This window comes from Leucopleurus acutus (genome assembly GCF_964270905.1).
Source record: "Leucopleurus acutus genome assembly, chromosome: X".
NCBI classification, from domain to species: Eukaryota; Metazoa; Chordata; class Mammalia; order Artiodactyla; family Delphinidae; genus Leucopleurus; species Leucopleurus acutus.
This window is the reverse complement of record NC_139148.1, coordinates 119,632,172-119,658,271: the sequence shown is the minus strand read 5'-3', so window position 1 is coordinate 119,658,271 and position 26,100 is coordinate 119,632,172. Positions and strand designations below refer to the sequence as shown.

Here is a 26,100-nt window from a genome sequence, read left to right as displayed (position 1 = left end):
GCTAATTGAAAAAAGTATTCCCCAGATTTTTAGGAATAGATTTTGTGAATTTTAGCAAATGATTCTTAAGCTTAGTGAGTTAGAAATAAGATGGGTTTTTTTTCTCTTTAAAAATAACTCCTGAGCCCCACTCCTCTTTTTTAAAAAAAATTTTTAAGAGTCTTGTGCGTAGTACTTACTCTAGAAACCATAGAATTAATTTTATATTTTGATGATAAAACCAAACCATTGGTAGTTCCCCTGCATTATTAATTTTCATCTTTGACAATTTATAATGATAATAAGTGAAATGTTGCAATACAATTCTAAAGCCATACAATAACTGACAAATGTGGTCCTTTCATTTTAGCCACGTCCTAAATGAGCTGGTACAGACAGAGAAGGTGTATGTTCGGGAACTATTTGCTGTTTTGTTGGTAAGTGACTCAGATCGTATTTTCCTGTCTTTTAGGAAGTGCTTCGGGCAGACTTCTCTTTTTGTCTCCTTCCTTGATTGTTAAATGTGCATATTCAGGTTCTCCCTCAGCAGTGAGAATTGTGGGTTCAGAATTTGTTACAGAACAGATAAGCTGTTCCCTTAGGAATACAGCAGATTGTTACCATTATTCCCAGGGTGCTCTTTAGAGATTGTGATGTAAAGCATTAAGTATGGGAGAAAAACATTCTCTTGATACAAATGTCATAATATTAATTTGGTCTGAAAAAAGCTAAACAATTATTGCCTGTTTAAGGAGAAGTTAATGACCTGTAATATCATTTTTCATACCTGGTTTCTATTTTGTCTCTATTTTGTTTTCCTATAAGCTACCCTGAAGGCCAAAGAGCTGTCACTTTATTCTACCCATTGAGTAGAAAACCTTGACTTCCTTGTTCTACTATCTAAAATAATAATAATAATAATAGTGGATAACTTTGGGAACTAGAAAATTTGAATGTTAAAATTTAAACAACTTTACCCATTAATCCCATATATGTTCTGCTATACCTATATCTTTGGTGGCCCAATCAAATGTTGATGTAAATATTTTTTAAATGAATAAATGTGTTTATTTTGGGTAGGGCTACAGAGAGGAGATGGATAATCCAGAGATGTTTGACCTTATGCCACCTCTCCTGAGAAATAAAAAGGATGTTCTCTTTGGAAATATGGCAGAAATATATGAATTCCATAGCAAGTATGTAATTGCTGAATTGAATTTTCTTTTTCGTGATTTTTATTTAAAAGGTTATTGATCAATTTAGCGTATTTCACACAAAATCATACCATTTTTTTCTTTGAAATTTTTACAGCATTTTCATGAGCAGTCTGGAAGATTGCGTTGTTGCTCCAGAAAGAGTGGGACCTTGTTTCCTGGAAAGGGTTAGTTCAATGATTATTTCAAAATAGATAAATATAGGCCACCAAAAGAGCAGGTCATTTTACAGATTTAGAGGCAAGGTAGGCATTATTTTTTATGTCTCTATGTTTTTGGAGGAAACACATCACTCCAGCAAGTATTTGAGGCTAAACCAAGTTTTGTTACAGGAATGGGGTATTCGAACGTGCAAATGGCCATTGTATTCTGTGGTATCAAATGCTACAATGGCTCAGCTTGTGTCCACTGACCCCTGGGTGATCCCAGGAGTCCAAGGACCATCCTGGCTGTGAAGATGGGAGATTTGGGATCATCTCAGCACAACCATTCTTGGCTTGGTTAATTTTTAGCCTAAGAGATGCCTTGATATTCCCCTCTAATACATGTGAAGTCTTTGAATCAAATGGAGTCTGGCTTTCAGACACCAAGGCATCTGTCACAGGAACTTTGCAAAATGGGGAGCTGTGTGTTCCTTTTATTCTACAAGATCATTCAGGGAGGCTCATTTCTCTACGTCCTAAGAGTGTACTTAGTACAATTGACTTCCCAGGCTTTGTAATCATACTCTCTTCCATTAGAGTTTTCTCTCACAATGTTCTCTGCTTATCTAGTTCCTCCTCTTCTTGAAAGATCCGTTTTGTCTTGATTTGAGAGTCAGTTTGATAGAGGTGATCACTGAAAGCTTCCAAGGAGATATCTTGTCTCAGAAAGCGTTTATGGCGTGAGAAAATAATAAGGATAAGGCAGAACCTTTCTCAACATATCCAAACTTCAAACGCGTTTAAACCATGGCCAAGTTCCTCCTCAGCTTCCCTAAGCAACAGCAACCTCTCTTTCCTTTGAACTGTAGTACTTAATGTCTGTGCTACTCATTGGGAATTTTACATTACTACGCATCTTTACACATATTCATGAAATCTGCTCCAACTAGATGGAAAGCTCATTGAGGCAGGGTCCATATCCCGTGTATTTTTGTATCTCTAATAAGGTCAGCATGGTTCTTGGCAATCAGTAGGGGTTTAATAAGTGCCTGTTGGTCTGTTCATTCATTCAGCAGCCATCTACTGAATACCTACTCTGTGCCAAGCACTTTACTAGGCAATGCGGAATACCAAGACCATCCGCATAGAAAGACAGGGAATCCATTGTGTACAGTGTGAGATGTGGTATATTAGAGATATACAAAGGGTCCTATAGGAGCCAAGAAGAGGTGCATCTGATATTGACTGGAGGTATAAATGATGGTTGTGTAGAAGAGATGACTCATGAGATGAATGCTAATGAGTGAGTAGGAGGTAGCCCATTACATGAGGGTCAAATAAAGATGATTCCAGGGAGAGAGAATAGCATGGGCAGATGCCTCGCAGTGTTATGGTACAATGATGATGCTCCGAGGGACCAAAGGCCTCGGGAGTTACTATAAGTTCATTCACTAGGGAGTCGAGAGACTGAAAGCATAGAAAGAGCATATTTCTTGGTATCCTGTTACCTCATAGTAATGAAAAAAGTAGTCTGTTTTCATAGTTCATTCAAAGAAGACTTTTCTGCCTCTGACTTTTCTTTTCTCCCTCTAACTCTTAAACTTGGTAAATGGAAGTTATGAAATTCCTTGGATAATTATGTGTCCCTGTACCTGGTCTGATGGGCATGCTGTTCTTGGAATATAAAAAGGGCTTCTGACCAGCTGCCAGTGTGACAGGCCCTTTAGGCCACATTCCCTGTGATGCTTGGCCATACTAACCCTTGCTCAGGCTTCCTTGATAAGAAAAGTACATGCTCACAAATTGCTAATACCCTTGAATTTTCTTTTTATCACAGAAAGATGATTTTCAAATGTATGCAAAATATTGTCAGAATAAGCCCAAGTCAGAGGCAATTTGGAAGAAGTATTCAGAATGCGCCTTTTTCCAGGTATAGTAATTGTTCAGGTATTGGATGTACTCTCTGTGGAAGATACTGGGATATTTCTTATTTATAAATTCATTTTCTGCTTTAAGTAAGTTATATATATATATATATATATATAAATAAGAGCGGTTTGACCCACCCCCAAATATGCATACATGCACACAAACATATATGCTGCTCCCCAGAGGCAACTATTTTCTGCTCTTTTAGCTACTTCTTTCGGTATTTACCTCCATACCTCCAAATATCATACCATGTTGCTGCTTCCCATGACGGAAGATGAGGATTTAGCTTTCTTTCATTGTTCTTGGCTCCCCCCGCCACACACACACACCTTTTCCTCCAAATAGTCCAATCTAGTTATATTGTGTAACTCTGGTTAGATTGATATACAGTGTTAAATTATTAAGACTATGTAATTTCTGTGCTCAGGTGAATAATGTGGAATAAGACGGTTGCTTTTCCTTCCTTATTATTTTTCTTACAAGTGTCTTTTTTACTCACTTAATTTTCTAGGTACTTATCCCTATTCTACCCCAAACTCTCCCAGTTGTGAGAGTTACATCAATCTCTTCTTAGTACATTTAAACATTATATTTTCTCGGGGCTTCCCTGGTGGCGCAGTGGTTGAGAGTCCGCCTGCGATGCAGGGGACTTGGGTTCGTGCCCCGGTCCGGGAAGATCCCACATGCCGTGGAGCGGCTGGGCCCGTGAGCCACGGCCGCTGAGCCTGCGTGTCCGGAGCCTGTGCTCCGCATCGGGAGAGGCCACAACAGTGAGAGGCCCGAGTACCGCAAAACAAAACAAAACAAAACAAAAAGACATTATATTTTCTCTGAATTTCTTCTTGAAAACATCTCCCCTGGAGTCTTCTGACCTGCTCATCTAGACTCACTAAGCCCGTTGTGCAGCTGCCGTCTTGGAATGTTGGTGAATATCAATTTCGGGGAGTCTGTTCACGTGTCTCTTGCCCAGGCTCTCCCGTTTCCTAGGTGCCATATCTGTCTCTTCCTTGTTTTATTAACTTGTTCAGCGGAATACATCCTCCAGTAGCTTTACTGAGAAAGTGTGCATGATAGGTAAATGTTTCTGAGAGCGCGCATGTCTGCGAATGTCTTTATTCTACCCTAACACTTGATTGCTAGCTTGACTGGGTACAGAGTTCTATGTAAGAAATAATTTTCCTCAGAATTTTGAAGGCATTTGCTCCATTGTTTTCTAGTTTCCAGTGTTGCTGTTAAGAAATCTTATGCCAGTTTGATTTTTGTTCCTTTGCATGTGACCTAGTTTTGTCCTCTCTTTGAAAGCTTATGGGAGCTTCCTTTATCCTCAGGGTTCTAAAATATCACAGTGCTGTGCCATTATCCAATCTTATGGTGATCCCTTTGAATTTGGAACCCCTTGTCCACATTTACTTGGATTTTTTTTTTCCTTTGATTTTCTCCACACAATTTTCTCCATTTTCTCTTTCTGGAATTTCTATTGTACAGATGTTGGAGATTCTGGACCAGTCCTCTAATTATCTTTTCTTTCTATGTTCTGGGTCTTTGTCTTGTTGCTGTATCTTCTGGGACTTATCTTCCAGTCCTTCTGTTGAGGGTTTTGTTTCTGCCATCATGTTATTGATTTTGAAGAGCCTCTACCCCTTTTTGTTCTCTGAATGTTCCTTTCAGTACAACCCTGTTTATGTTTCATGAATTCAATATCTTTACTTATCTCTATGAGGAGAATTATAATAGATTTTCCTTTTAAAAATAGCTTTCTCCTCCTTGCAGAGTTTCTGTTGTCTTCATATTGCTTTTCTTCTTTCTTTTCTTTTCTTTTTTTTTTTTTTGTTTCTGTCACTTTCCTCAAATGTCTGGTGATATTTGGTTGTCCACTTGCATTAGGAATAAGCACTAAAAAGCTCACTGGAAGTTTCCTGTGCTTATGTGGGTTTATTGACCATGGTCCTCACTGTTGGGTCCTTGGAAGATCCCCAGGACCTGTATGTTTAGGTCCTTTTGCTCAGGCTGGTCAGATTCTCCATTCTGCTACCTGGAGAATAAGGATCTGACTGCCAGTGTTCTGGTAGCCAAGTGGGGGGAAAGGTTGAGAGTCTCTTAGTTGGTACATAAATATTCAAGTAATCTCTTTGCTTTCAATATGGTATGATGCAGTCAGCTGGACCTGGTATTCCCTAGTCCAAAGGCCCTCTGTTTTACTCTTTTCAGATAAACATCCTTTCTTCTGCTATGGGGACAAGGGCAGCAGCCACCCAGTTTTGCACAGTGGCATGCTGTCTAAGATGCTTACTGTTGCTGCTGCTGCCGGTGCTGCTTTGTTCAGATTTAATGCTCATTTAATTCTTTTTTTTTTTTTTTTTGGTAACAGCTTTGTTGAGATATAATTAAAACAACACAAAATTCACCCTTTTAAAATGTACAATTCAGTAGTTCCACTATATTCACAATGTTGTGCAACCATCACCACTGTCAACTTAAGAACATTTTCATCACTCCAAAAAAAATTACCTTTTAACAGTCACCTCCCATTTTCCCCCAAGCCCCACAGCTCTCTGCAATTACGAAGCTACTTTCTGTCACTATAGATTTGCCTGTTCTGAACATTTCATATAAATGGAATCTTAAACTATGTGACCTTCTGTGTCTGGCTCCTTCCACTCAGCATCATGTTTTCATGGTTCATCCGTGTTGTAACAAGTGTCAGAACTTCATTCCATGTTATGACCTAATAATATTCCATTGTATGGATGGACATTCCACATTTTATTTACCCATTCATCAGTTGATGGACATTTGGGTTGTCTCCACCTTTTGTGTACAAGTTTTTGTGTGGGCATTATTTTCATTTCTCTTTGCCATAGACCTGGGTGTGAAATTGCTAGGTCATATAGTAATTCTGTTAACTTTTTGAAGAACTGTTGGGTTGTTTTCCAAAGTTGCTGCACCTTTTTACATTCCTGACAACGGTGTATGAGGGGCCTGATTGCTCCACACCTCTACCAACACTGGTTAGTATCTAATTACTTCTTAAACAAACTTTTAAAATTACTTCTTAAACAGCTATCTTTTTTCAAACCCCACCTTCATCTCCAACTTCCAGAGGTACTTGATTCTGGAGTCTTTGTGGAGGAGGGGGAAGTGTGTTCTTTAACATAAATTGAGTTGTTCCTTGGCTTTTCCCTCTGCCAGTTTCCAAATTTTGTCAATGTCTTTCCCTCTTTCATCTTTGTAACTTTGGGTTTTTCGTTGTAAAAATAACTTTTCCATCACTTTAATTGGGTTTCATGAGTGGAGAGCTAAATACATGTATCAGTCCACCATTTTTAACCATAAAAGTTGATAATCGAATTAGATTATGTATTGGATTTTATCACATACAGAGGAGGGTCCTGGATCTTCCATAGATATCTCCTCTCCCATTCCCTTTGTGTTCTGCACTTCCTATACGCAGATTTCATCCTAAACAGCTCCATCTTGCCCTAATTATGGACCCTACAATGTTCCCAGGACCCAAAGTCATGGCTCTTATATTTATAGTGGCAGCAAGCCAATAATCAGATGAAATGTAGCACCAGTTGATAAGGGCTGTATTTTTCTTGTGACATTTAAAAAACTCTTCTCATACCCAGTCTGATTTATATTCAGTACAACCTATTTCTTTTCTGGGTCTTGGCTTGCAGAGCTGAGCCTTTTGTTAATTTTCTTGGGTACTTTGAAGAACTTTGTGGTCGTGTTAACCTATGGTCATTCATTGCTTTCTTACTTTTTTTTTTCTTTTTTTTTTTGCGGTACGCGGGCCTCTCACTGCTATGGCCTCTCCCGTTGCGGAGCACAGGCTCCGGACACGCAGGCTCAGCGGCCATGGCTCACGGGCCCAGCCGCTCTGCGGCATGTGGGATCTTCCCAGACCGGGGCGCGAACCCGCGTCCCCTGCATCGGCAGGCGGACTCTCAACCACTGCGCCACCAGGGAAGCCCTGCTTTCTTACTTTTTAAGCATTCTACATCATTGTGAATTTCTATATAAAAACTGTTTAGTCTTTGAAATTTGGGGATTTTCTACCTCTCCGATCCTTGAAATAAAGTTTACTGTAGTGTTTTAGACATACTGCCTCTTACAATTTCCATACCATATATAACAGCAATTTTTCTGGTAACTTTTCCTTGAGATGTAAGAAACATGCGTGCATTGGGTCTAATCAATGAACATTTGACATTTTCATAGGTAAATGCCAATTTAAATTTATTGATCATTGTATTTTAATGACAGGAATGTCAAAGAAAATTAAAGCACAGACTTGGTCTAGATTCCTACTTACTGAAACCAGTGCAACGGATTACTAAATATCAGTTACTGTTGAAGGTAATTGCGTGAAACATTTGTTTCTTTCTTTACTTACTTCTTTGGGTCAAATGTGGCAAAGCCATTAAAACGGAAGCAGCTGACTAGTAAGCACTAGAAATAGGTAGGCTTCCTGACTGGGACAGCTGGATTTAGCAGTTGAATCAATGCTTCTAGCTATTTAATCGTCCATACAAGGTACACTGATATATGGATTACCCTGACTGCAGAACTTTCACTGTTGTTAAGCAGCACTAAACAAATATAGTTTTGAGGCTGTATTTCCTATAGTTTTGAGACTGTATTTCCTATGGGCCTTCTCAATGAAAAATGAAGACGGCACACCTCTGAGTAATGTGAAAGGATTCCAAAAATGTCACGTTAAGTATAAATACAACACAGCCTGTTTTAAAATGTCTTTTTACAACGTTCTATGGTATATGCATAATGAATAAAATGAATTGCTGTAAGTGGAGGACCAAAAAATGTGTAATTGCTTTAAAAACAGATCTCTAGCGTGTCCTAATACCTATAGTTCTCCAGCTCCAGAAGCATTGAATGCCTTTTGCTTTCTACTGTCTAGTCACTATTCCATTTCTTCCCCAATTTTGACATTGTTATTAAATATAGTATTAATGTGACAAATAGCATATGAAAGAAATTACTCGAAAAACTGCCATTATCTTTGGATTCCTCCTCGAAAGCGTGTTAGCCAAAAATGTATTCATTTTCTCCAGTTATTAATATCAGCCTAATATTAATTCTTGACTTCTAATTACAGGAGCTATTAAAATATAGCAAAGACTGCGAAGGATCTGTACAATTAAAGGAGGCACTTGACATGATACTGGATTTACTGAAGTCAGTTAATGACTCAATGCATCAGATTGCAATAAATGGCTATATCGTAAGTAGATCATAATGATTGTTGCAGTTTTACAGGGTAAGCATGTTAACATCTCTTTCTTCCTCTCCTGGAATCAACTGAGAAATAAGACGTAAGAGGCAGACAAATGAAGGATCCGAATGTCAGCATTATTACTTAACGATGCTAAGTGGAAAATTGGCTTCAGATCAGCAGCCAGATGGATTTACGACATTCCCCTCGTCCCTAACAAGGCCTACCCCCAAGTGCAGACCTTGGGAGATCCCGCTTGCTGGAATGTTTGGGTCTATTCTAAGGAGGCATATGGTCCCAGAATTGCTCTTTGCCTCAGTCCAGGATAGAGATGGAAGAAAGAGATCAAATCTTTAGAGTTAACTGCCCCCCGTGGGAAAACTTGGACTGGGAGAGGTCATTTACCGATTAGGATTGAGGAAGTAATGGAAACATGAAGCCAGGGAAAAGGAGGCTTCTTCTATCTCCTGGTCCCACAGTCATTTTGTAACTGGGTGACACATGGCATGTTTTCCTGTGAAAAGTTATGATGAATGAAACTTTAAAAACTATAAATATACGCTTCAGGGTTTTAGTAACTCAATCTAAACACTGTAATATTGATGTCAGAGATCTGAATGTTGCTCTGCCTTGTACTAATGAGTTTGGGTTTTCCATTCCAGGGAAACTTAAATGAGCTGGGCAAGATGATAACGCAGGGTGCATTCAGCGTTTGGACTGGGCACAAGAAAGGTGCTACAAAGATGAAGGATTTTGCTAGATTCAAGCCAATGCAGCGGCACCTGTTCTTGTACGAAAAAGCCATTGTTTTTTGCAAAAGGCGTGTTGAAAGCAGAGAAGGCTCTGATCGATACCCGTCATACAGTTTTAAGCACTGTTTGAAAGTAAGACTGTTTGAATTGTGTAATGTAATAGTCTTTCATATATACATATACTGTATTCCAGTTTGTATACTTTTTCAGCTCAGATGACTGGGCTGAAAAAGTATATATACTCTTATACTTTAGTTGCACATCTTTTTTTAAAAGAAAATCTTTTTTTTTTTAAATTGAGGTATAACTGACATATAACATTACATTAGTTTCAGGTGTACAGTGTAATGATTCAATATTTGTGTATGTTGTGAAGTGATCACCACAAGTAACATCCATCACCACACATAGTTACAAACCTTTTTTTCTTGTGATGGGAACTTTTAAGATCTAATCTGTTAGCAAGTTTCAAATATGAAGTACAGTATTATTAACCGTGGTACCCATAGTCACCATGCTGTGCATTACAGCCCTAGGACTTATTTATTTTATAACGGGAAGTTTGTACCCTTTGACTCCCCCTTCACCACCCATTTCGCACGCTCCCACCCATGGAACCTTAAGTAGAAATCTTAGAGAGAAGTCAGGTGAAGCTGAACTTTTCTGCCTGAAATGAGAGCCACGGAGGGCAGACCGTGGCCTCCTTCCTTTCCTCTCTCACTTCAGTCCCAGGCAGTCCCCAAGGGGGCGCCCTAGACTCCTGCATGGCACAGTTTGAAATTGTGGGCAGTGACACAGGCTCCCCCATTAGCACTCTCTTACCAATGGCACCAGGTGGAGTTCTTGGTCTTGGTAGCAAGGAGCTTTTCTCATACGGGAGAGTCAAGGAGGAAAGAGTTTCTTCCTTTTTTTCCGTGTGATTTAAAAATGGATCACTTTTATGGTTAGCACATTCCCATTGTATCCCTCCTCCATCCCCTCCCTTCCTGGGTGTGCAAAGCCACCTACCGCTGAATCCTGCCCACACCTGTCCTGTCCGATCCTTAGAAATTACTTTCTTCTCTCCTATAACCCAAACTGCCATTGTGTCCTAATGTTAGTTTGGTATTAAAATGAGAGCAGTATTGTTTGAGGAAGTTACTGGCAATCCAGTGACACTCCCAGCTGGTTTTGACATTTGACAAGAGGAGCCTCCAATCCACATGAGTCTGTAATTGGCAAATTTGATTTTTTTCACACCTAATTAATTTTATCTTTCAAGTTCTACATTGTAAAAGCGGTATGGCATTTGCTGAAGAAAATTTGGAAAATGGAGAAAATTATGACCCTCGACTCTCCAACCACTGTTTCTTGGTTGTTAGCATGTTGAGAATTGATGTGATGTCCAGCAGTGGTAATGGAGAGGACGTGCCATGTGTCCTGAGCCAGGCCCGAGGGCTTTGTGTCAGGAGGCCACCGGAGAAGCAGGCCCTGCTTTTGATTCTTCCCAGAGGCCAACGACTCCATGCTGTTCCTAATGGGGTTCCTGCCCAGGGTTAGGTCTCTGACTTCTTCCTACTGTCTACTTTCCCTGCTTCACTTCTGAACCCACAGCAGTGACTGTTCAAAAACCTCACTGTTTTCATAACAAATGCCCAGTTGCTCCTTTTAAAAAATTAATTAATTAATTAATTTTTGGCTGTGTTGGGTCTTCATTGCTGTGCGCGGGCTTTCTCTAGTTGCGGCGAGCGGCGGCTACTTTTCATTGCAGTGCGTGGGCTTCTCATTGCGGTGGCTTCTCCTGTCGCGGAGCACGGGCTTTAGGCGTGTGGGCTTCAGTAGTTGTGGCATGCGGGCTCAGTAGTTGTGGCTCGTGGGCTCTAGAGCGCAGGCTCAGTTGTTGTGGCGCACGGGCTTAGTTGCTCCGCGGCATGTGGGATCTTCTGGGACCAGGGTGCGAACCCGTGTCCCCTGCATTGGCAGGCAGATTCTTGACCACTGTGCCACCAAGGAAGTCTCCCAGTTGCTCCTTTGATATTCGCCCACCTCTAAGCCCCCAAAATTTCCAAGGGTCTTTTATGTCTCTAATAAACATCTGTCGAGAAGCAAGAATTTGTAATTGACCTCAGACAGGGTTCAGATGTCTTGCTGTCTGTATATTTATTCCAGAGGAGGGTACTTTATCTTCATAGCCACGTTGAACCCAAATCCATTTGGTTCACTTTTTTTTTTAATTTTTAAGTTTAATTTAACTTATTCTTTTATACAGCAGGTTCTTATAGTTATCCATTTTATACATATTAGTGTATACATGTCAATCCCAATCTCCCAATTCATCACACCACCCCCCTGCCCCCGCCACTTTCCCCCCTTGGTCCCCATACGTTTGTTCTCTACATGTGTCCCAATTTCTGCCCTGCAAACTGGTTCATCTGTACCATTTTTCTAGGTTCCACATATATGCGTTAATATACGATATTTGTTTTTCTCTTTCTGTCTTACTTCACTCTGTATGGCAGTCTCTAGATCCACCCACGTCTCAACAAATGACCCAATTTCGTTCCTTTTTATGGCTGAGTAATATTCCATTGTATATATGTACCACATCTTCTTTATCCATTCGTCTGTCGACGGCCATTTAGGTGTGACCTAGTTACTACCTAATATACTATTTCTGGCTTGTATCTATTTTTCTTTTTTTACCTTTAATTTGTCACAATGATGGGCACACCAACAGAGTGTTTCTAAAGTACACCACAGTAAGGACAGACTGGTATGAGGTAACCAATTTGTGAGATTTCGAACTACAGTGGCTACTGTGGAAACAGAGGGTGGGATAGATGCAAGAAACACTTCCATGGCAGGTAAACAGGCAGGCTTATTGACTTACTAGATACTGAAAATAAATAATACCTGACATTTGAAGGAAAAAAATCAGCCTGATTTTTCTTTGATTCCCCAATAATGCCTAGTGTCCTTAATAAAAGAGATTAGTCAGTGATGCCTGCAAGGATTTAGACCAGGATTACTAGGAAAATGGTGATGTCACTGACAGAGAAAGATGGAAATTAGGCTATCTCTTATAAGCCTCACCATGCTTTCTTCCTCTTGCTTATATGAGATTCCAGGATTAAATAATTACTAGTAGGACTAGTCAGTGTGTTACCTAACAGTTTGGGTTCCTGGTTTCAGAATCTTCCCCTTGGTAGATACGATCAATGCAGATGCACTTTCAGGGGACTGTTGCCGTGAGTTCATCGTACCAAGCTGGAATCTCGTAGCCCCACAGCTGTACGTTGATTGTGTGCTATATTTTAAGTCGCCTGCTCCTGTGCAAAGGAAAGGCCCTAAAGTCACAGTTAGTCAAATGGAGACATTTGAGTTCTACAGATTCCTCAGTTCATGTGTTTATTATTATCATCTATGTTTTTAAGTTTAACAAACATACATGTAGTACTCACTGTTTGCTAGGAGCTGTTCTAAGTGTTTATGAATATCAGTGTTAATTCATTTAATCCACATAGCAACTTTATATGAAGTAGGAACTATTATTAACCCCATTTTGAGGATGAGAAAGCCAAGTTCCAGAGAGGTGAATGATTCATCCAAGAGCATGGCTAGTAAGTGGTGCAGCACAGATTCAAACCCGGGCAGATGGCTTCGGTCTCCATGATTGTAACCGCTGCGCCGTGCTGGCAGGCCTTGTTCTTGCTTGTTTATTCTTTCATTCCTTCATTCATTCCTTTTTATCATTCCCCACACTTCCTCTCCTCTCTACCCCTGCATTATTTGATGTACATCCTTCAGTTTGTGTGTTCTTTTTAAGTATACACTAATGTTCTGTGCCCATTTAGTTTTTAAAAAATTAATTAATTATTTTATTTTATTTATTTATTTTTGGCTGCCATTGGGTCTTCATTGCTGCACACGGGCTCTCTCTAGTTGCGGCGAGCGGGGGCTGCTCTTCGTTGCGGTGCACGGGCTTCTCATTGCAGTGGCTTCTCTTGTTATGGAGCACAGGCTCTAGGCACACGGGCTTCAGTAGTTGTGGCACGTGGGCTTCAGTAGTTGTGGCTCACGGGCTCTAGAGCGCAGGCTCAGTAGTTGTGGCACACAGGCTTAGTTGCTCTGCGGCATGTGGGATCTTCCCGGACCAAGGCTCAAACCCATGTCCCCTGCATCGGCAGGTGGACTCTCAACCACTGCGCCACCAGGGAAGCCCCCCCATTTAGTTTTAATTTATATAAATAGTATTCTGTTATAATTCTCATTTTCTTTCTTTTTTTGATCCCAGAAACTATTTTCAAGATACAGTTATGTTACTGTTTTATACCCAATATCTTGTTTCTAACTGCTTCACAGCAGTTCAACCTAGCTACATTTTTTTGTTGGTGTTGTTATTGTGAATCAAGATCAGTTTTTTTTTTTTTTGGCTGTACCACGTGGCATGTGGGATCCTAGTTCCCTGACCAGGGATCAAACCCATGCCCCCTGCACTGGAAGTGCAGAGTGTTACCCACTGGACTGCCAGGGAAGTCCAAGATCAATTTTTTCATAATACTGACCCAAGAAGTAACTATTATATATCCCAGATACAGAAATAAAAGTCTTTTTTCTTCAGTTTTATAACATGGACTTTTCATTTAATATATCAAGTGCTTTCCCTCCCAATATTCAAGTAGTTTTTTTTTTAATAGATCTTTATTGGAGTATAATTGCTTCACAATACTGTGTTAGTTTCTGTTGTACAGCAAAGTGAATCAGCCGTATACATACATATGTCCCCATATCCCCTCCCTCTTGAGCCTCCCTCCCACCCTCCCTATCCCACCTCTCTAGGTCATCGCAAAGCACCGAGCTGATCTGCCTAATAAAAGTCTTAAGATAGGTAGTTATTGGTTATAATCCCAGAGTTCTGACCCACTGGGTGACTTTTAACAAGGTAGTTGACATCTTCTCACTACCCTGAAGACAGAAAATTAGGTTAAAAGTTGGGGCCCTGAGCACTTGATACAGCAAGATGTCTTCAGATAAAATGCTTTAAAATAAAGAAAATATATTCATAGCTACCAGAAATCATCAGTGAAAATGTGAAGGGTGAGGCGGAGACCACAGTTAGGGTATAACTGTAGAATCAGCCTCGTTCTTTTATATATATTATTTATTATATAATATATCATATAACTATATTCATATAGTTAGAGCTTTAACTCTGCCTGTAGGTTCTAAAGGTAAGTTTTCATGGTATAGTAAATATTTAATAAGTAGAATAAAAACCTTTTGATAAAACCTTTATATTGTGTTATTTGAGTAAATATCTACAATCCATGAATTACAAATGGATTGTATTACAGTGGATCATTTGTAGTGAATTGTTTAGAACTAAGAACAGTGTTGTCTGATAGAGATCATGGTTAGGTTTCCAGAGTAACTCAAAAAAGCTCATTTAATCTATAATGCTGTGCTCTATGTATACAATGAAAAGTAGCAAAACCATTGCTATTCAAATAAGGGAAAGTTGAGAAAGCAAGCTCATACTTTTAAAAACTCATCATGTTATCTAAGCCTTTAGTGCATGCTGTTTAATCCTTATATCAACTCTATGAAATAGGTACTCTTCCCACTTCATAGTTGAGGAAACTGAAATTCAGAAAGGTTAAGCAACTTGTACCAGCACACATAGCTAGCGCATGGGCTTTCCATCTTATCATGCTGTTAAAACAAAACCATGTATTGAAACAAAATCAATTTAAATAGAGATTGAATATGAGATTATTGTTTATCTTAAAACCTGATGTTTGAGCAAAAGTAGGTTAGTTAGAGTGGTTGAGTAGGAATGTAAAGATATTTTTGGATATTCTGAAAGTAACTTCTGAGTACATTCAGGGTAGATGTCACAGGCTCTTTCATTTCTAAGTATAATCCTTTTTCTTTTCCTTGATATGGGGATCTCACTAGCACTACTTTAAATGCTTATCAGCTCTAATTAGGGTCATTTGGGAGGCCTGTAAATGGAACAGAGAGTGAGATATTCCTTTAGTTAATTAGGAAATGATTGAAAGGAAAGAGAAGGCAGAAGGAAACTAAAAGAGAATGTGTGTACAAGGGAGTGAAGTTGCTCAAAATGAAATTAACCAAGCTACTAGCAGCACAGGATGAAAGAAAATGGAAGAGTTTGTGCTTTGCACAACATATGAAAGAGAATAAAAACTATGGTAGGGAAGGGATATTGCATACCTAATTTTCACTGGCTACAAGAAGACATCACTGTCCCATGACAGGTTGTTTCCTAGAGAGGCCAAGAGATTGGTGGAAATAGAGGGGATTTCTGTGTACCTGGTTGGTTCTCCCCTGACCCATAAATTGGATGTCTATAACTTGTAGGGCTTCTATAGACATACGTAGTAATTTGTGAGATTAACTTATCTGGCATAAAGTTATTAAAAAGAACCATTTAAATTAATTTTGGATGACCTTTTCCACAATGTTCAATTAGTTTTACTTCTGTGTTTGACACAATAATTTGTTTTTATACTGTACAGTTAATTTATAATGGAATTCAATCTTACATGGACTACTTGGATGCTCAGATTTGAAACATTTGTTTCACTCACTGGAATGGAGCATGTAGTCTGTACTATATAAGTGCATAGTTTAATGAAAGTGTATAAACACTCAGGTCTCTGATTGTATTTATCATTTCATATTCTTTGATTATAAAACATATATTTTGCAGAAGTGAGAAATTCTGTTTCATTTAGAATATGATGGGGGTAGATTTAATGTGATTTCATTTTCCTAATAAACTGCTCATGAAAATGGTGACTCATTTATTGTAGATGGATGAAGTTGGAATCACTGAATATGTAAAAGGAGACGACCGCAAGTTTGAAATCTGGTATGCTGGGAAGGAAGAAGTTTATATTGTCCAGGTTGGTCACTTAAGAATTATTCTAGAAACCATAACCTGCCTTAAGATACAAAAGTCTGAATTTACAAACAAAAATAATTTTGGTTACATTACAAAAGTTCTCAGTCCTTTCCTGTAGGTTACCTAAATATTATTTGATTATTATTCTTTGTGATGCAATTAAACATTTTCTCAGTTACCAAGTTTTCTTCTTTTTCTTTTATTGAAGTATAGTTGCTGTATAAAATTATATTTTACAGGTGTACAATACAGTGATTCACAAGTTTTACAGGTTATACTCCATTTATAGTTATTATAAAATATTGGCTATATTCCCTGTGCTGCACAATATATCCTTGTAGCTCATTTTGTACCTAATAGTTTGTACCTATTAATCCCCTACTGCCATATTGCCCCTTCCCCCTTCCCTCTCCCCACTGGTAACCACCAGTTTGTTCTCTGTATCTGTGAGTCTGCTTCTTTTTTGTTGTATTCACTAGTTTGTTTATTTTTTAGATTCCATATATAATCTCTAGGTCCATCCGTGTTGCTGCAAATGGCATTATTTCATACTTTTTTTATGGCTGAGTAGTATTCCGTTGTATATATGTACCATATCTTCCAAATCCGTTCATCTGTCGATGGACACTTAGGTTACTTCCATGTCTTGGCAGAAGTTTTCTTCAACTTGAGATATGTCTGTGATGCTTTCTATGGCTTTAAGTTTTCACCACGACACCAGGAGACTTATCAACAAGAGCTGATAGCCAAGAGCTTGGCTGGTGCTTCTCTGTCCCCATCAAGTCTCTTGAGTTACAGATTTATAACAGTTCTGAGTTCCTCTTGTGCTCAGCATTCAGAGAGGACCTGATTACGAGACAGGGCGATGTGATGATTCAGATCAGATTGTTTTTTCTAAAGAATGTGGTTAAAGTCCTGGCCAGACGCGCTGTAAGCTTCAACCCGTCTCGCGGAAGAAGAGAGGAATTAGAACATTTCAAGAGATTATTGTCATTTCAAAGAGTCTTTTTTTTTTGGCCGCACCACATGGCTTTCAGGATCTTAGTTCCCTGACCAGGGATCGAACCCCGGCCCTCGGCTGTGAAAGCACCGAGTCCTAACCACTGGACTGCCAGGGAAGTCCCTACAATAGATTGTCTTTTCAGAAACAGTAGAACTTGTTTTGTTTTACCAAAATTAAACATCAAAACATTTATATATTTAAAAGAACCCTCCTACACAGAAAAAATAAGTGAGATTTATATTTCACGCTTCTCTGAGCATTATTATTGAAGGCCAATTTCGAAATGCTTTGGGCTGTTATTTCATCTAATCCGATGGCTACTTATTTGCTTCTCAGAAGTTTTAAGAATCAAAATGTTAGAGTTGGATTATGGTGGTTCAGGATGTAAATCGTGTTTGATATACTTAGTGACATTTGTTTTATTATTAAAGCATCGTTCTAAAAAGGAAACATGTCCTCTCCTCCCCTGCTTTTTAAATCTTTAGGCTTCAAATGTAGATGTGAAGATGATGTGGTTAAAAGAAATCAGAAGTATTTTGTTGAAGCAACAGGAACTTATGACAGGTAAGTTCACGCATTCTCCAGAACAAGAAGTACAAGAACGGCTCAGTGACTCAGATTCTGTGATAATTTTTACAGGGAATGGGGCTGATATTTACTTTCTACTATTTATAATGAAATGGTTTGCTCAACTCATTAGTAGGAGATCAAGATGCAGGAGGCTGTTTAAACTATTTTGGAGAATGAATTTTACAATGGAAGATGAGCTCTAGTGCCTGAGAAGCAGTGGTGCAGTGATAGAGCAATCTGAATGTGTTAATTCTAAATGCTTCCCACGAGGCAACTCTGCTTAGGACCTCAGTAATCAGTGCTTGGTAATGTGGGCCTGGGGGTGGTGCTAGTTATAAACTTGAATTTCTTGAATAAAATATTACATGGTTCGACCCTTTTCTATATTCCAAATTCAGACTGGCCTTCCCTCTGGCTGTTTCAAGTCTGTGAAGGTGAACTCAAATGGGATTGGAGGGGGGGGGGGTGTGCATATGTGAAGGTCATTGGTCCTCAAGGAAGTAAGAAGTGTGGCTTCCGCACAATGCTTATATAATCTTTGTTTTATTTCACAGTTAAAAAACAAGAACAACATAATCAGTTAACAGAACAGAATCTTTCTTCTCAGCGGAATGAGTAAGTGATTATACTTTAAGAAATACCACTCTCCAATCTTCTGTTTTCCGTATATAACATGAAACAATGTAATTAAACTATCAGACAAAAATTACCTGGCCTTTTAGCAATAACTCATCAAATTCTATAAACACATTTTCTCAGTTCTGTCCTTGGACTTGCAGCCTGATAGTCCTTAGTAGTTATCCCACTGTTCCCCTGATGTTGAAAAGAATATAAGGAAGTGCCTTTGTTCAGGGAAACATCTTGACCGGGTCCAGGTGTGGATGGCGGCAAGAAAGAAGAAATTAACACATCCCCTCCCCCAGGAGATGTTTTGCAAGACTGATGGCCCTTTTTACTTTACTTCCTCCCCGCCTCTCACTATTATGCCTTTTTACTTTATTTCCCTCTCGGATTCTATAAAAGAAACTGGCATCCAGACCCTGATAAGATGGTTATTTTGAGACATTAGTCTGCCATCTTCTCGGTCTGCCAGCTTTCCAAATAAAGTCGTATTCCTTGCCTCAAAAAAAAAAAAAATAGTCTGGGCTAATTTTTAAACACGATTATAAGTGCTTTGTTCTCAGTATACCCTGGGGGGAGTTGCATGTAGGCTGCTAGCAAAAGCGGCTACACTCATAGCTTTCTCTTCAAAGTATTTCTGGGCACCTTCAATCTGATTGGAGAAGGAGAGGTATAAGAATGATGAAGTACTGGCAGCTAATACTGGCCTGCAGCTTTGTGGTCTCTTGATGGAGACCACTTGCTGGTGACTTGGCCTCTCTGTGTAGCTAGAGAGGAGGTCTGGATCCCCGGGGCGGAGGCTGTGGGGCGGGGGCTGTGCCTAGACACAACCACAACGTCTTTGAGGAAGGCAGCGGTCCTCAATGATAGCTTTGCTGCTGGTTTAGAGATGTGGCCATTGTATTCCGCCTCTAGGAATCTTAAAAGGTGGAGTTTCCATACAACATTTACATATATGCAGAAAGAATCCTCACGGTGATTCCAAAGCCTTGGCACAGAAATTCACCACGCAGCATCTGCATGATGTAAGGATCATTGAAGGACTTATTTAAAGTACTCTTTTTCAATGGTACAAATGAACTTATTTACAAAACAGAAATAGAGTCACAGATGTAAAAAATAAACTTACTGTTACGGGGTCGCGGGGAGGTGAGAGAGGGATAAATTGGGGGATTGGGACTGACATATATATACGACTATAGATAAAATAGATAACTAATAAGGACCTACTGCACAGGGAGCTCTACTCAATACTATCTAATGACCTATCTGGGAAAAGAGTCTAAAAAAGAGTGGATATATGTATATGTATGACTGATTCACTGTGCTGTACAGCAGAAACTAATACAACATTGTGAATCAACTGTACTCCAATAAAAATAAAAATACTCTTTTTCTCTGTTGCACATCATCTTTCACAGGTAGCTAAGATCAGGTGCAAAGTATGTTGATTCATCTGAGGCTTTAGGAGAACCATTTTAGTTTATTTTTTATTTATTTATTTTTGGCTGCATTGGGTCTTTGTTGCTGCGGACAGGCTTTCTGTAGTTGTGGCGAGCGGGGGCTACTGTTCGTTGCAGTGCGCGGGCTTCTCATTGCGGTGGCTTCTCTTGTTGCAGAGCACGGGCTCTAGGAGCACAGGCTTCGGTAGTTGTGGCACACGGGCTTAGTTGCTCCACGGCATGTGAGATCTTCCTGGACCAGGCCTCGAACCTGTGTCCCCTGCATTGGCAGGTGGATTCTTAACCACTGCGCCACCAGGGAAGCCGCAGGAGAACCATTTTAAAATCATGGTGGAAGTCTTTATTTTCCACGGTTCACAATACTCAGTGTTTTATCATGTATTCTGGAAGTAAAGTCTTTAGATTTCATGGAGCAATTGACTCTATAGTAGCTGATACAACTCAGCAGTATTAATCAGATTGAGGTTTCATTGTCATTCACATACACTTTGCCTAATTCATTGAAGTTAAAAGTTCATAGAACAGTAGGGTTTTTTTGTTGTTTATATTTTTCCAACTTATTGAGTTATAGTTGACAATTAAAATTATATACGTTTAAAGAGTATAATTTGATACCATATGCTAACACATATATATGGAATATAAAAAAAAAAAGGTTCTGAAGAACCTAGGGGCAGGACAGGAATAAAGATGCAGACGTAGAGAGTGGACCTGAGGACATGGGGAGGGGGAAGGGTAAGCTGGGACGAAGTGAGAGAGTGGCATGGACCTATATACACTACCAAATGTAAAATAGATAGCTAGTGGGAAGCAGCCACATAGCACAGGGAGATCAGCGAGGTGCTTTGTGACCACCTAGAGGGGTGGGATAGGGAGGGTGGGAGGGAGATGCAAGAGGGAGGAGATATGGGGATATATGTATATGTATCGCTGATTTCACTTTGTTATAAAGCAGAAACTAACACACCATTGTAAAGCAATTATACTCCAATAAAGATATTTTAAAAAAAGAGTAAAATTTGATGATTTGACATACATATACACTGTGAAATAATCAACACAATCAAGCTAATTGACATATCCATCACCTCACATAGTTATCCTTTTTTGTGTCTGTGGTGAGAACATTTAGCATTTACCTCTTAGCAAATTTTGGGTATACAATATAATATGAAACAGGGATTTTAAACAATATACCTGCCTTGGGTCCAGAAAGGAGCCTTTTCTTTCCATGCTGGCTTGGATCCCAGGATTAAAGCTTTTGTATATTATGAGCTGTTATCACACAGACTTAAATAAGGGGGAAAATCAGCTCTGTTTGAATGGATTCTTAGACTATGTTCTTAACACATGGTATTAGTAGAAGAAATACCATTTAAAATTTCTTATTACTCTTAAACTGAAAAAAAGCTTACCAGTTTTTACATATTTACTGTTTCAGAAGGCAACAGGGAGCTTTTATAGGTGCTGAGGAAACTGACTTGGAGCACACCAGCGCTATGGTGGAAGTCGGTGAGGCCATCGCGTCAGTTCGGGCAGAAGCAAATACAGGTATGTGTAATGCTCATCCGAAGGCAGAATTCATGGCTGTGCAAATTGTTTCCTCCCGTTGTTAACTTGAGAAATCTACCCATCTATTCACTTTATATGGAGAAAACAAAGTTAACCCATTTTTAGAAGACTCTTCTGTCTTGTGTATATGCAAGATACTCGGCTGAGCAGAGGTTGTCAGAGTGTGGTCCGTGGACCAGTAGCATCAGCATCACCTGGAAACTTGTTAAGAAGGCAAATGCTCTGGCTCCATCCCAGACCTTCTGAATCAAAAACTCTGGGAGTGAGACCCAGCCAGCTGTAATGTAACAAGTTCTTCATGTGATTCTTTCTGGAACCTTCTCAAGTTTGGGAGCCCCTCCTACACAGGATACAGAGGTGAATAAAACACATCCTGCTTCAAGGGATGCACACTTGCTTGACTCACTGTAAGTTTAATGAATAGAGAAGAGTCATTTACAGCTCAGGAATATTTCTTTTTATTTTGCAAATTGGGTCATTTAAAGGGATTTAAAACAATTTGTTTAATTTAACAAACATAACAGCCTGTGTGCCAGAAACTGTGCAGTACTCTGGGCATACAGGCTAACTGAGATACACTCAGCTGCCATCCCCACGAAGCTAGGAGAGTAGAAAGATAATGCAAAAAGCAATGAAAATTCAATTTGATAGTGTGATAACAGGGAAGGCGCTTCCGAAGCACCTGCAAGGGTCACCTCAACAACTCTGGGATCAACAGCATAGACTTCCCTGAAGAAATGCCTAACGGGGTGCCTGATACTCAGTGCTTAAATATGATGTTCCTTAATCTGGAAGACTTCTCTACTGGCTGAGGAGAAACAAGGAACAACAACCTTGCTCAGCTTCAGTTCTCCATTTACGTTCAGTTCTCCACTTCCCTCAGGTCATCTATACTGTGGCCCCCTGAGCCATCAGGAGGGAGCCTAGTACCACTGCCTTCACTTGACAGATGAGGAAACCAAGTCAGAGAAAGTTAACATGACTCTTCCAAGGTTACATGAATAGTTTAGTGTGGCCAAGATGAAATGCTGTCATTTCTCTGCCTATATCAGATTGCTTCATCCATACCAGTTCAATGCATTTTATTAATTAAGCATCTCTTGCAGGCAGGTTCTTATGAGACACACAATGTGTAACACGTGGTTCCTGCCTAATAAAAGAGATACGGCAAGTCCGATATAACAATATTACCAGGTAGAATGTTATAAGTGCTATTTAAGTGGGACCAAGAAGAATGCTATAGAAAGAATTTTTGGAAGAGGTGATTTTCTATAAGAAGGGATAAATGTTCTCTGGAATGTTATTTAACTTATTATTATCTGTAATAACTCCCACCACCCCCAACAGGAAACTATCCTAAAAAGTAAAAGAAGTGTAGATATTCTAGGCCCTTTCTGAAATATCAGAAATTCTAAACTAGTACAACCTCATTGGAGGTTTTATTACAAAAGATATTATTCTTGGACCATTGAAGGGTATGGCCTTGATTATTACACTTCATTTTACTTCTCTCCTTGTGGTGGACCAGTAACTGCCACCCTCCATGTTTTTCTTACAGTTTGGACTGAGATGTCGTCACCTTCAGAAATCTCTGTTGAGCCTGAGGAATGGCCCAGTAACTATTTCTACTCTTCTTATGATGACAATGAAGAAGAAAGGCCTCTAATGGTTAGTAATGACATATTAAGATAAATAAAAACCCTTCAAGCAATTTTATTGATGAAATAGGTGAGGCACATAGGGGCAATCCTTTGTCAGTATCCTTGAGGTCATGAGGTCATTTCCACAGCCAAAAGATTTGAATCAAGTCTTACTGTGAACATTCAGTAAGCACTTTTATCTCTGTGAGAACTTGTTTGAGCTATACATGGAGCTCCTACTGAAGTTGATGAGATAGTCAATCATTCCAAGTCCCATATCGTGACCAATTTTATCTTTAATTGAGCTTCACCACTCTGTTTTCAATCTGGGCATGTGAGATAAAATCAGAGCACAAAGGAGGTTCAGATATACTTAGAAATCAGTTTAGATTCCAGATTAGAAAGTATAGGAAATAAACATTACACATTAAAAACTATTTAATACCATCTGGGGAATATATTTTAGTGGGCTGTCAAAAAACATGCTAAGGCTACAGATCTCAGCATATCACAGCAAGAGGGCACCCCATGAAAGTAAAGGTTGCTTTAGGGTAAAAGGAAGTGTTTTATAGAAGAACTAGTTTGCAGTGTTGTTAGGATCCTGGTGGATTATTAGAGGGGAGTTAGGACTGTTTAGGATAAATCTCCAATTTTCTGAAGTCACCAGGGTGGAGGGTGGGAACGGTGCTTTGTAGTGGCCTGTTCCTTGGTGCTTTTCAGAGGAGTAAATCCAGTTTGGCAGTTCTGGTGTTGGGGTAAGGGAGTAATGGCATGGAGAATCCCAAAGGTGCATCGACGCTGGAATGCTTTCTTTTAAAAAGCAACAGAATATTCTTTCCACTAATAAGACAGTGAGCATAATTTGTATTTGTATGGTCGTTTACAGTTTTCAAAGTGATTTCACACTGAATATTCATAGTCTTAGTGAGGCTTTATTCCCTCCCACTGGAGGAGGAGGAGGCCGAAGCTCAGAGCTGGTAAGAGGTTTGTCCAGCGTTCGTTGTCTAGACTGGCAGTGCTCAAACGTTTTAATGAATTTACATTTTTGAAACCAAAAAAATCTAGTGAGAAGAGTGGCATTTGAAATATTTTTGCAGCCTAAAAAATAAAAAGTAAATAAGGGACTTCCCTGGCGGTCCGGTGGTTAGGACTCTGCGCTTCCAGTGCAGGGGGCATGGGTTCGACCCCTGGTCAGGGAAGTGGTATCCCGCAAGCTGCACAGTGCAACCAATAAAAAAAATAATAATAAATGAAATATTTTTGCAAATTTCTTTAACATCTGGCTTCAGAAAAGACAGCTGGATTCTCATATTTGCGTTTGCATTCAGTCTGTTGTGCTATCACACATTCGGTGGCCTCTTGAAAACTCCCCTGTAGACTTGTGAGAGGATGAGAGTGAAAAAGGCAAATAATATATTTAGCTTTAACCCTTGCAGACCCTTGGAACTCCCAACGGTCAGCCTCCCAAACTTTGAGAATTGCTGATTTAGACGAATAAATAAAAAGAACTTCATTTCCTGAAGTAACATTATCTGAGGACAGGAGGGGTCATTGTTCAGATGTGAGCAGTAAGTCAAGGGAAGCCAGTTGGGATTTCAATGTTTGCTGTAAATGATGCTCTATGAAGGGATTGTCAAGAACCGAGAAAGCCTTCAGTAAGCATTTTTCCAGCTATGGTGTCAGAAAATAAAGCAAATATGCCAAATTGATTAATACTTTCATCATAGGGGATGGGAATGTAGAAAAACCTACTAGCTCTCCTCTCTTCTCCCAAGAATTCCCTGAGTTGTGCTACTAAGGAAAACATACAAGGGACAATATAGTGCATTCCATACCCCCTCAATTAAATAACACCCAACCTAGAAAGCAAAACAGGTTGGAATGAGCTGATCTTTTAGCCTCGCTTTATCAAGTCAAAAACAAGAAATAATGGGTGCTGCTTCCCTTGTAGAGGCCGGTGTCGGAGATGGCTGTCCTATTTTAATGAAGCTACTCTGTTAAATGGCAAGTAGCTCTTTCCTGCCTGCTCCTCGGCCCATTTGATAAAAATACTGCTCAAAAGACGTTCAGCCCGAGTGATGCGGATAATGTTTTCAGGTTAATTCCTTTGGACGTGCAAAGAATCAACACCACTTAATTATTTCTTTCCTTTTATTTTAAAAAAGTTTTAATTATGGTACTCTTACTCTTTAAAATCATATATTCAATGTATAAGATACTGTGCTGGAAAAATTCTCATCTCAGAATACGTTTGGACTTGAAGATTACTATTTCTTCTCTGTCTACCTTGTAACCAGATGCAATCAGTGTGCCTTGGATTATTTAGCTTATTAATGAATCAAGTTAAAATTATAGCTGCAAAAAGATTAAGGCCAAGTAAAGCACAACATTATGGTTTAATATGCTTTTATTGGACTAAGCTTTTGTGCGCATTATTTTTACCTGTGCAAAACGATAACAAAGCAAGGAGTCCTTTTGGGGGCGTTAGTAAATCTTTGTTCAGGGCCATTGCCTTTTTTATGTGCCAAGATAATTATTTTTAATGAGAGTAGTTTACAAATAACAGTATTTAAAAATTATCTTCATGCTTGTTTTTTTCTGGATTTATGTTTATTATTCATGTAACTTAAATCAGCTGTGCTCTGTTATTTTCTGTGTAGTTCATGCTGTAATGCTCTTTTTGCAAATAAAAATTAATTCTTCAGGTTAAATAAACACATGTCCTGCTTTTTTTTTTTTTGCCATCACAAACTGCTCTGTGTTTGTTTGTTACTTCAAAGCCGCTGCAGCTAACCACATTTACCATTGACGTAAAGAATGAAGTCTGTACGTCACAGAACAGGCACTTACGCAAGTAGTTTTGCATTCAAATTTGTAATGTCACTTTTCAAAACAACCTTACAGTCTCCAGGCAAATATAAAGCCCTAGCAGATTGCAGGAAGAGAGGCTCAGAAGACCTCCTGATTAGAAATGGAGATGTCATTCAGCTTCTCCGTGAGGATGCTGAGGGTCAATGGTAGGTGAATTCTCCATGACTATGTTGACCTCCGCCTGGGGCACA

General features: G+C 39.3%; 1 protein-coding gene across 2 annotated transcripts in view; it reads left to right on the top strand.

The window, feature by feature from the left end:
- Nucleotides 1-26,100, top strand: part of MCF2 (MCF.2 cell line derived transforming sequence) — a gene marked incomplete at both ends in the record, with an annotated part of 104,643 nt that overhangs the window by 72,381 nt on the left and 6,162 nt on the right. For both annotated transcript variants that reach the window (XM_082865069.1, XM_082865070.1), the window contains 13 exons: nucleotides 350-416; nucleotides 1,060-1,175; nucleotides 1,291-1,360; nucleotides 3,174-3,266; nucleotides 7,538-7,630; nucleotides 8,391-8,516; nucleotides 9,170-9,391; nucleotides 16,078-16,170; nucleotides 17,658-17,736; nucleotides 18,297-18,357; nucleotides 21,268-21,377; nucleotides 22,957-23,066; nucleotides 25,943-26,055. In XM_082865069.1, the coding sequence (XP_082721195.1) occupies nucleotides 350-416; nucleotides 1,060-1,175; nucleotides 1,291-1,360; nucleotides 3,174-3,266; nucleotides 7,538-7,630; nucleotides 8,391-8,516; nucleotides 9,170-9,391; nucleotides 16,078-16,170; nucleotides 17,658-17,736; nucleotides 18,297-18,357; nucleotides 21,268-21,377; nucleotides 22,957-23,066; nucleotides 25,943-26,055 (1,353 nt within the window). The remainder of the gene's footprint in view (nucleotides 1-349; nucleotides 417-1,059; nucleotides 1,176-1,290; nucleotides 1,361-3,173; nucleotides 3,267-7,537; nucleotides 7,631-8,390; nucleotides 8,517-9,169; nucleotides 9,392-16,077; nucleotides 16,171-17,657; nucleotides 17,737-18,296; nucleotides 18,358-21,267; nucleotides 21,378-22,956; nucleotides 23,067-25,942; nucleotides 26,056-26,100) is intronic.